This window comes from Mytilus californianus, unplaced genomic scaffold (genome assembly GCF_021869535.1).
Source record: "Mytilus californianus isolate M0D057914Y unplaced genomic scaffold, xbMytCali1.0.p SCAF_11, whole genome shotgun sequence".
Lineage (NCBI taxonomy): Eukaryota > Metazoa > Mollusca > Bivalvia > Mytilida > Mytilidae > Mytilus > Mytilus californianus.
Window position 1 is genome coordinate 73,357,069 of NW_026262593.1, and position 12,197 is coordinate 73,369,265.

The following is a 12,197-nucleotide window of genomic DNA, read 5'->3' on the forward strand; positions in this document are numbered from 1 at the left end:
CTTTTTGGATGTAACTATCAATTGACTGTTTTAGGACTTATCCAATGAGTATTTTAATATTATATGCATTTCTGTTTCAAATATCATCACTTCTTAAACGACTCCGACCATTTAAACCATAGCCACAATAGTACGTTCCTTAGTGACGTCATATTCCACTTTATATATTAAATTAAAATGTATTAACCAACATAACTACCATGATTAAAATTCGGATCAAGGATCAAAATGCTAATGACTGTTTTACATTTTTAAAACATAAACTACATCTCTTTTTTAGTTATTTCCCTTAAATGATTGTTTTGAACTTTTAGGAGTTTTTTCCCTTAAATGATTGTTATTAACTTGCAGGTTTCTTGGGTAAATAATTGATAAACAAGTCCTTTTGAGGTCTATAAATCATTTCATGTATCTTTTATACTTTGAGGACGGCAATCTGCTTTTAGATGAGGGCTTTAGAAATATTTGTTTTTATCTAAATTGATTCAGTAAATATAGAAGGGCTTTTTTTTCAAATTACTTATTCGGACTCCTTTAGACCCTTTGTTTCATTCATAGACACAATTTCATATCAGTATACGTATTCTAGTTATAAATAAGTCATAAATGTTTTCTGTGGCGTTGTCAATTCCTATTGAATGTTTGACAATGTTTGCCCTCATTTTAGAATTTTGAATTCAACTTGATCTGCATTATTTTGAAAACATTTTGTCTAGTTGGTGCAGTATTTCACACAGCAGTATACACATGCTGATGTAAAGGAATACTTTGAATCCTTAATTTGATTAACGAAGAAGATGTTTACATATTTGCTTATTTTTACTTCTTGACATGTAAAAAAGTTCAATAATTTTAATATACAAATTCATATTACAAAATATATGTTATGCATACTAACATTTTGTTATGAGGTACAATTCATTGGAAATCACATATATGTTTACATTTAGTATGTTTAAGATTTCCTACTTATACACTGTATATACCGTGGATGTTAAAGTGTTATAAACAAAATGCAATTAAACATTTGGTTTTGTGAGTACACTATGTGGAAGATTATTTTTTTTTTATATTTGAGATAGAATTATTTAAAGGAAATAGACAAAAAAAACACACTACTAATGACAAACAAATTTACACATAATTCATATCAGAAAATGATAGATATATATTGATAGTTTAAGAAGGTCAAGGATCTTATCATTTAAGAGGATTCCTAGATAAAATGACAAGTTTAAAACCTCTGTCATAAAAAGTAAAATAACAAAAATACCGAATTCCGAGGAAAATTCAAAACGGAAAGTCGCTAATCAAATGGCAAAATCAAGAGCTCAAACACATCAAACGAATTGATAACAACTGTCATATTCCTGATTTGGTACAGGCATTTTCTGATGTAGAAAATGGTGGATTAAACCTGCTTTTATAGCTAGCATAATTTTCATTTTTTAATGAAATCAAATGAAGCATATTAATAATCCAAAAGAACCTTTCAACAATGGTTCTACAGTGATCTCAAAGGCCTTTAGGTTTCGTTTGATACACAAATCTGTTACTTATTGACACAGTTACATGTATGCGTACGAACTATATTGTGTAAAAACATGTATTACTTTCTTGTTGTTATTTCTGATCGGGTTCGAATAATTGGTTCTATAACTTACGGATTATTTTGACCCTGTTTTATAATCATTCAAAGGATTGTATACTATAAAAGAGGGTTCAGTAACAACTGTATTACCTGGGTGTTTAAATGGTTATAGGAAAATCAAATTAAATATTTGGTTTTGTAACTATGAACAATACGTTACAAAAGCATTTTGTTTATTTTTGGAGATAAAATAATGTAATATATTTAGATATTGATGTGAAATGCGAGTGCAGTAATAAAAGAAGTCATACTTAAAAGTTTGTTTGAGTCAAAACTAATAACTCAGTTACATGTAAAATGACATGTCTGATATAATCAGATGAGATTGGACAGCCTTGATGCTGCACTGGTGAAATTATACTCATCATGGTCAGCAGCTTCTTTGAAGGCTTGCCTAGCAATGAATGTATCACCCATTAACTGGCGAGCAATGCCACACAAAATTACTGTATTCAGAGTTTCTGGAATGAAAACTTTAGTACCACTGTGTGAAAGTATCCTTTGAACCTGTTCAAGTAGTTGCAATGACTGTCTACATGATGAAAGGTCATGTAGATGGTAGAAGCATAGGAATTTAAGGAAATGTGCAAATGGTAACGGATGGAAAGAATTATGCGTTCTTGTAATATCTAGTTGTAGTTCTTGTGGAATTATTGAAGAATCCATAATAAATGTCAAGAAATGAACTGTTAATGATTTCACTATTTTATGAAGTTTTTCTTTTTTCATTAGATTCACCGCATGTGTTTGGATACGATTTAATGTGGAGTAATAAACGAAAAACCCAATATAAATTTTTTCGTCAGTGTATTTTTTCAATGCATATGTTATAACAGTTAATGACGCTAAGAATTTTTTGTGAACATAGAAGAAAGAAGCTAACTTCAACCATCCTGATACTGCATCTGAATGTAAACCGATAACTAAATGACTAAGGTCTTGTTTGTACTTAAGGTAATGGTGTTTGTTTCCTGAATTACGTTTGTTCCATGTTTTTCCTGTAACAAACATAAATGCTTTTGGTAATTGTAAAGCGAATAAATCTCTAGATAAAGCAGTTCTGAAATGATGTAGAAATTCATAAATCAGTCTCAAAACACTATCAGTTCTACATTGATTAAAAATAGCACAAAATGTCGGCATTATTTGTTGTAATAATCTGCTGTTACTGTTTATTAAGGATTCGGTGGATTCGTAAAACTGGCATTGAAAATCGTGTAGGGTAATAGAAGATACAAAACAATCAACTCCTTGCTCATATAAATTTGTGAGTATGGTAGTCAATTGTTCTTCGTTGTTAGTATTGAACCTTGAATAGAACAAGTTATTGTCAGAAATAAAATAATGTGACAATATTGAGTATTTAACACAATACAACAGTCTTTGCAGACATGCCATGAAACATTGTATGATTTTATCTGGTCTCCATAAATAAGTTTCTGTTTCTTCTGAAATCCAAAACATCAGTGTTTTTAAGAAATATGAACATAATAAACCTTTCAAATCTTCATGTTTTTCTACTATTTCCTTCAGCAAGATTTTTAACATAGCATAACATAGAAATTGTGTATGGGTAAAGGAAAATATAAGAAATTTTTCTGCTACAGAAAAAGAAATTCGCCATTCTAGATGTTCATTTATGGATCCTTTGCAGCCAATTGGAACAAATAACACCCCACTTGATACTATTTTTGAAATTATTTCAGGTGAAGGCCATGTTGTGCGTGGTCTGTTAATCCATGGCTTTGCTTGAAATATCCATTTGTCACATTTTAAACACCATGCAAGATCGAGGAAGCCATCTTGATCTGATATGCATGGTGCATGGATGTTTCCGGTAGTCAATCCGGGAATAAGAACTTCTGCAAATTTCTTATAGACCAGTTTAAATAGTTCGCTTGAAAGCATATATCCACGATGATTTTTTTCAAACACATCGTGAACTGTCATTATATTATGACTTAAAAGCAATAATTGTGTGAAACATGGCTGTGTCTCCTCGGTATTCATGATTAACGGAGTCGCAAAACATTGACTTTGAACTTCTGTTTCTGATTGAAACACTTTAAAGTTACGATCAATAACCATTATATCAAAATCACTTCCGTTTAAATTGAGTCCTTCGCCCATACTTCCACTAGTTATGGTTTTAGTACATTGTGCAATGTCCTTTATAGTGAATGCCAACCTCCTAATTCTCACGACCTCCTCAGATCCAATATTTTGGCAAAGATATTTGTAAAACTTTAATGATTCACTTTTCTCTATGGACATTCTTGCCATTTTTAGCATGTCATTCTACGAATTGACAATATGAGTCCTATACCAACATGACTAAATAACATAGCAGTTCATTTTCTTCACCATACCTGAAAAAAAAGAAAACTTTTTATTTTTGAAAATAGATTATTGTCATCTTATCAGTGGCCGAGTGGTATAAGCAATCGGACTACTGTATCACTAGCCTGTCAACGCTGAGGTTGTGAGTTCGAATCCCGCACGGGGCATGCGCACTCAACTTCAATCTCAATTGACAAGGATTTTCAGTTTTCCTACTGTAGGTCAGTAGTTCTGCCCGGGTACTCCGGCTTCCTCCACCAATAAAAACTAACCGCCACGAAATAGCACAATAGTGTTGAAAGTGGCGTTAAATACCAATCAATCGATCAATCTAATGACATATATATATATATATACGGTTAAAGCTTCATGGAAAACATTTTGTATGTTGTATTTAGAATCACATTGAAGATTTTTAAACATGAATACCAAACTTCCCCTATATGTGCATAATCAGTTCACAAACAAATAACACTTAGAATTTCTTCATCAGCTTGTGTTGTTCCATTACGATGTTTGCTTACATTGTTGTGATAATCATCTACATGATTCCAGTTTACGATACTAAAAAAATACTTGGAGCGTAGTTTACCATAGCGAGGTATATTATAAGCTTTTCTTTCCGATAATTGAAGAATTAATGGAATTGATAAGGCAAAAAGTACACTTGATGTGTTCTTTACCATCTGAGTATAAGCGTACAGAAAGAAATTTGTGAATTTTATTGAATATAAGCAGCCGTGATAGGACAATATTGTTGTCTTATGCATATGTAGTTTTAGAAGTTGAAAACGAAATCGAGTTTGTTCTGGTGACCCTTTGTGTTCGTACATATGCATCTTGGTCATCGCACAAAGGTATATGAATACCGACGAATATTACCGCCACACAAACAAACTTTTTTTAATTTTTTGCGTTAATTTACAAACTTTTGTATTATTTCGCAAACCACATTCTATAAGTTCGCAAAATTTGCGCAAATGCTCAAGTATTTTGCGATTTTTTGTCGCCAAATTTGCATACTTTCGCCGACTTTCATTACTTCACAAACAATGCGCTTTTTCACAAACAATTTGTCATTTCGCAAAAATTTGTATTCATTTGCAAACATTGAGGTGTTATTATATTTTCTAGTTTTCGCTACTCATGTTTTACTAGTACTAAAAACTTGTTTAAACTTAGTTCAACAATGATCAGCGATTTTAAGTGAGACTTGCCAGCATAAAGTTAGCCTAGTTTTTATTTACCTATATCGACATAAAATCCCTTAAAAAGTCATAAGAAAGCAATCTTGTTAATTGTTCCTTTTATATGAAAACATTTCTTATATTTGTTAGACAGATGGGTTGTCAGGCAAATATGCTATTGAATTGAGGGAGGTCAGAAGTAATGTCGGAAAATTAAGCTTTCCTACTACTGTAAGAGATAAACCGTGTTATATAAACATTTGTATCCTTGTGGTGCATATGTAGTTTTCTAGATGTCTTCTTGCGTTTGTTCGTTACGAAGGCCGTTCATCTGCTCATTCGTAAGTCACTCCTGTATCTAGATTCCGCAACAACTCATAAAAAATATATATACATATTTCAGCGAAACCTTTGTCCAGTTTTTCTGCAGTTCTAGGTAGCTTTGCGTCATGTATAAGGGTTTTTGAGTTCGATGCAAATTTAAGAACCAAAGCAACATGCTTTGAGATATTTGTGAGCTTGTGAAACACTGTAAAGGAAAATTAACAAAAGGAAAGGGAAAATCGTACCACTTCTTATAAAAATCTACTATCAAGTTCTCATTGTTTGTTATTAAATTTAGAATATATGTAAAAACGAATTCATGATGAACTTCAATCATTATGTATAATTATATGCATGTATGATGAGTATTCCTCTAATAAATTCAAGTTATTACATCAGTTCTACTTGCAGTCGCAAGAACAATTCTTAACTGGCGATATTGCCCTTGTTTTTTTGGGTTATTACATTTACATTTTATACCCCCTGTAAACTTTTTAACTCGCGCTATAGAGTATGTGAGGAACAAGAACAAAACTGTTGTTACATTTAAATGACCTGTATTATTGAATTTATTATAACTAATGACAGGGGGAAACAAACGCGTCTTAGACACAACGGCCATCTCTATAGTATCTGTATTCATGAGAGTTTGGTGGGGGGTTTCTCTAAATTTGTAAGAGCTTCTGTGGTCGAGTGGTCTAAGTAATTCATTGACAGTTATCACTAGCCTTTCAACGCTGAGGTTGTGAGTTCGAGTGGAGGTGCGTTCTACTTAAATCTTCATTGACTAGGATTGCCAGTTTACCTGCCTAAGGTCTATGTTTTCTCAAGGCACTCCGGTTTCCTCAACAATAGAAACTAGAGTGGCATTAAACGCCATCAATCAACCAATCAATCTGAAATTTTTACCTATTATGTCTGTTTATTTTGTTCACACATCGTTGTCAATATAATGGAATTTAATGCGACTGTCATACAAGTGAGAGTTTTTAGCTAGCTATAAAACGAGGTTTAATTCACTATTTTCTACATAAGAAAATGCCAGTACCAAGTCAGGAATATGACAGTTGTTTTCCATTCGTTTGATTTTGCCATTTGATTACGAACTTTCCGTTTTGAATCGGTATTTTTGTTATTTTACATTTTATTTTATTTTTAAATTTCTTTAGGTCCTTTTTTTCTTTTCATTTTATCCATTAGTCTATATTCTATGTATGCTATAATCGCTGCGATATAACCTTTTTTCGGCTGATGCTGCGTATAGCAAACACCAATCACTCGTATTGTAGCACCCCAGGTATTTCTGTTCTTTAAATTTTAGTCTCCCATTATTCTCTATTCTTTAATTTTAGCCGCCATTATTCTATATTTTTATCCTATTATTCTATATTCTTTTTTTGTCCATTCTGTAGTCTTTGTCCATTATTCTCTATTATATAAACATCCCATCCAAACCTTCATTCATAAAATTGAGAATGGAAATGGGGAATGTGTCAAAGAGACAACGACCCGACCATAGAGCAGACAACAGCCGAAGGCCACCAATTGGTCTTCAATGCAGCGAGAAACTCCCGCACCCGGAGGCGTCCTTCAGCTGGCCCCTAAACAAATATGTATACTAGTTCAGTGATAATGGACGTCATACTAAACTCCAAATTATACACAGGAAACTAAAATTAAAAATGATACAAGACTAACAAAGGCCAGAGGCGGGGTTATGCATATGGCAGGACAACAATCACCATTATTTGTCTTGTTTATATATTAAAAGACTTGGAACGAAATTTAGGTTTTAGTTTACATATTTAAATCTAAAAGAGATACTATAAGGCCAATGAAAAATACTAACAATTTGAAAATATTTATTCAAATAAAGCCTGACAAAACAATTTAAATTATGTTGTTTTAAAACGAGAAGAAAAAGGTATATTAGATTTTTTTTGTGAAAAATACATTTGTGGATGTAAGTGTTATTAACAATGGTTGTGGAAGTGTCTTGTCTATAATAAAACGGGAATGTTTATTTTTAGCAAACCAATATTTCAACTTTAGCTTCTGTGCAAAGGGAGGGAAATCAAATTTACTATCTATCGCCAGCTGATGGTGCTGTAAACGCAGGTGAGTGATCTAAACCTTGCAGGATTGACTTTTGTTGATCGGGTATGAAAGTGTCATTGTTGACATTGATCAAGGTGAGAGACACATTATTACAGAGCAAGCCTTTTGTTTTAACTGAAGGTAAATTTATAAAGAATTTTTTTACCAAAAACATCTGTCGAATATTTGTGCCGCACCAACAATTAAATTGAAGTTAAAGGAAACTTCTTACCTTTAAATTGTTATTTTACATTGTAGTTGATTTTAGCTTTTCGTTGACATTAAACTCCCGACACTATTTCAATATAATTGTACTCTTGATTGAAAGTATTGAAAAGTAATGACTGATTTATATAGTAACTTGATACAAGGAAATTATACGACAAGGGATGAAAAATCTAAACTGAAACTACGACTATGGAATTTCATGTAGTGAAAAGAGCAACACTAAATAAGGAAATAAAAAAAAAATCTAAGAATTTAAAATATATTCCTTCTTTTTTTCTGTTGAATAACCTTCTAGTTACTTTGCATGTGTTCGTAAAATAACATTTACTTGATATGAATATATTATACTTTAAGAGTTAACCCTTATCTAAAATCTTCCTTATCAAAATTCTCAGATAAATAATAGTGCACACACACAGATCAAATACATTACCAGTTTAAATTTTCGTTTTTTTGGACCAGGATTAATATTACACAGAAAATTTTCATCGTGTAAATCTTATGCAGAAAGATTCAATATTTGGTAGGATTGTTTGTCATCATAAGTAGTTGATCATACTTAACCGTTTACAATTTGAAATTTTTTGGACATTGATCAGTTTTATGCTAAATTATGTACATTTGTCATTGGACAGTGCCATTGTATTGACAGATACCTATTCCGTTTTCAAAGTTATGTTTGTTGTTACGAATTCAAACTGATTGGGTGCCACATGTGGAGTAGGATCTTCTTACTCTTCCGGAGCACCTTAAATCACCCCCAGTTTTTGGTGTGGTTCGTGTTGCTCAGTCTTTAGTTTTCTCTGCTGTGTTTTGTGTACTATTGTTTGTCTGTTGGTTTTTTTTTTAGCCATGGTGTCTTCAGTTTTTTTTTTCGACTTATGAGTTTGAATGGGACTCAAATTTGATATCTTTCGCCTCTCTTTTAAGATAATCCTTTCATTTCAATTTCCATTTTTAATGCATGTTTTATATGTAGTATGTGATTGATGTCTGCCAAAAAATTTATACTCCGTTTACTGCCTCCATATCTACAGCAACATACTTAATGGACTCTTATGATTAAATACCGTTAAATTCGACTCATTTTGGGTGAAGCAGCGCTTAAATCAATAGATTTTAGCCAAGTACCATTCAAGTTCATAACATTTCCCTATATAGTATACAAAATGTTCCTTAATATCAGTATACAAATTGTGAATGCCAGGATATGTTTTTTCTTCCAGGAGGCAGGATACATGTATATTGTTTGGCCATTACGATCACTTAATGTCAAGTGCCAAATATTTATTTACATGCATTTATAGAACGAAAACATGTTGACGAACTCATAGGAATATACAATAGAAACACCCAGTCAAGTTTAGCATTGTATAGCTCAAAAGACAGCAGTCAACAGAGACATCTATCCCAATCCTTCACACTGAGCTGACCAATCTTTGCCTTTTCCCTAAAGGCCACATACTTGACAGAGAAACAATATATAACTGTTCAGCCCTTTATTTATCCTGGCCACAACATCATGCACTTAAAGCAGCCTAGTCATCATGAAACCAACAAGATTAAAATTATATTGTAGCACATTTCGAAGGAATCACTTAATAAACAGGGTCATAGACTACAATTTTAGAAAGTGTTATTTTATGTGAACGCAAGAAAGTGTTTAACCTAACATTGTGTGGTGAATATAGTCGAGTATTTGGTTTTGTCATGTTGTGTGGACTTCCCTTTTTACTTTGAGTTCGTTTTTTTGCTACTAGTTTTTTAATCTTTGCATGACACTACATTTTTCAAAAAGAACCAAGATAATAATTGTTTTAACAATTTATTGTACTGAAATACAAATTATAAAGTAAACAACATTAACAAACAAGTATCTTCTACAGCCACACATTATATATCACAGTCAGAATATACCAGGTGTCCACAGTCAATATGGCAGACATCTAATAAAGTATCCCATAATTCTACAATCAATATGACAGACACCAAACAAATTAAACATCTACAATCACATTCAATATATATCACAGTTTGTATTTGGCTAAATAATACAGCAAGACAAGTTAATTGTATGTTATAACACCTAGTAAAATGACCCATGTGTACACAACATTGAAATTCGAATTAGCAGCAAATGGAAACAATGTTCATATTAATTTATACTTACATATAGAATAAAAGTAATAAGCAATCTATTACATATATATATGAAAATAAAGAATAATAAAGAGATGGCTATTTTAAAACACATGTAACAATAATTGGGCAAAGCAAATCATATTTCATTTGACCATGCGGTTTAAAAGAAAGTCATGAAAATATATGTCAACAACCTTGTTTTAAGCTAGAGGTTGTGCAAAATTATACTACTTTCTAAGTTTTAAGTAGAGGGTTGGGATTGAATATGTCAAAAATAAAAGAAACCTCAGTGATAGAATTTTGATATGATATTTGTGGAGGTAGATTTCATTGTTTTTTTTTGTTTGTAAAATGATGAAAAATAAAAAGAGATGACTAATCTAATTTTCTTACTACTTTAATCATTGGAGTTGCCTCCCCTTTTGAAATCAAGTGAAATATTTTTATCAAAAGAAAACTTAAAATAGACGTTTTCATATAAATATTTTATTATGCATTATCACAAACATACAGATGCATGTACATCGAAGAAGTGTATGTATGCACAAAATGGGTATTTCATTGAGACTTTAAAGCATTCCTTACAGGGAGGTGTCTAAAGATTTCCATTTTATAAATAAATTTCTAACATTAATTGATTACTGCAAATTTTAATTAACAAATGGAAAAATGTTTAATCCTAGATCAATTTTCAATAGTTACAGTTTTCAAAATCCTAATGATGCATTTTTAGGTCCCCTTTAGGGAGCTACATCTGTGGTTAATTCATGGACTTTTTACAAGTCCCATTCCTAACGGTACCCTGTGGCGGATCCGAAATTGATTGATATGCATTACGGTATAATCATATTCTTTTGTATATGATATAATATAGAACGGAAACGGGGCATGTGTCAACAAGACACCAACCCGACCAAATAGCAGAAAGAACAGCCCAATTTCACCAAAATTAAGTATTCATATTATTTTATTTGGTAAGATTCTATACAAATATGCTAGTTTCATCATGATTCCTATACATACGACGTGTTTGATTAACATGGGAATCATAGACATCACAGGATACTAGGGGTCAGATACTTAAGAAGGATCGACAAGAACTGACGTGACTTTTAATCTGTTATGTCTTATCGTTTGTAGTCCAAATAATTCTAAAATTGCCTTTCCATAACATCATTGTCATGAAAATTGTTTGGACGAGTATTGTGAAAATAATTGTAGAAATTTCGAGATTGCATTTTAGTTTTTGGTATCCTGTGGTGTTTGTCGTTGATGGAATATGTTCGTTGTTGTTTTGCGGCTTGCATGTTGTGTCGACTATTATATTATTTTTTTTGTGCATTTCTCTGTGATCAATGTTCTTGCGTGTGTATGTGCTGTGTTTCTGTTACGTAGTGTTGTCATTTTAGAGATATATGTTTTAACATTGTCATAAAGTGGGAGGTTTGGCTAGCCATTAAACCAGGTTCAACCCACCATTTTTTTTTATTTTAAAATGTCCTGTACCAAGTCAGGAATATGGCAAGTGTTATCAAATAGTTCGTTTCTATGCATGTTGGCGTTTGTTTTTGTTGCACTGTTCCTGATATTCCTTTGTTTTCCTCTTATAGTTGATGTGTTTCCCTCGGTTTGAGTTTGTAACCCGGATTTGTTTTCTCTCAATCGATTTATGACTTTTGAACACCGGTATCAAGTAAAATCACAAAAATACTGAACTCCGAGGAAAATTCAAAAAGGAAAGTCCCCAATCAAATAGCAAAATAAAAAGTTCAAACACATTAAACGAATGGATAACAACTGTCATATTCCTGACTTGGTACAGGCATTTTCTTATGTAGAAAATGGTGGATTGAACCTGGTTTTAAAGCTAGCAAAAGCTCTCACTTCTATGACAGTCGCGTCAAATTCCATTATATTGACAACGATGTGTGAACAAAACAAACAAAAAACAATAGGTAAAAATGTCACAAATAGGGGTAAATAGTCTAATTCGGTAGGTCACATTCGTGAAAAGGGAACGGGATTGTAGTTACGACATAAGGAACATATCCGATATCATCTGTGAAACGGATATTCCATAACGGTCAACCAACTCGTGATGGCGTCCGTAAAATTTACAAAGTGATGATTTCAACTTCACCATTTGGAACTCTTGGTTTAAAAATGAAAATTCACAATTGGGAAGCTGAAATCATCTCTTTTGTCGTAAAGTTTTGTTTTCAACCGAC

At 32.1% G+C, this 12,197-nt stretch overlaps 1 protein-coding gene across 1 annotated transcript; it reads right to left on the bottom strand.

Moving 5' to 3' along the window:
• Positions 1 to 960: 960 nt before the first annotated feature.
• LOC127720673 (uncharacterized) lies at positions 961 to 8,191 on the bottom strand. The gene is made up of 2 exons (XM_052227392.1): positions 7,832 to 8,191; positions 961 to 4,020 (listed from the first exon to the last, which is right to left on the bottom strand). The coding sequence occupies exon 2, from the start codon at positions 3,941 to 3,943 to the stop codon at positions 1,967 to 1,969; it is 1,977 nt and encodes a 658-aa protein (XP_052083352.1). The 5' UTR covers positions 3,944 to 4,020; positions 7,832 to 8,191; the 3' UTR covers positions 961 to 1,966.
• Between the last annotated feature and the right edge of the window lie 4,006 nt (positions 8,192 to 12,197).

What these genes read in the sequence shown, in the direction of transcription:
- LOC127720673 (XM_052227392.1), bottom strand. Translation starts at nt 3,943, where the DNA reads ATGCTAAAAATGGCAAGAATGTCCATAGAGAAAAGTGAATCATTAAAG.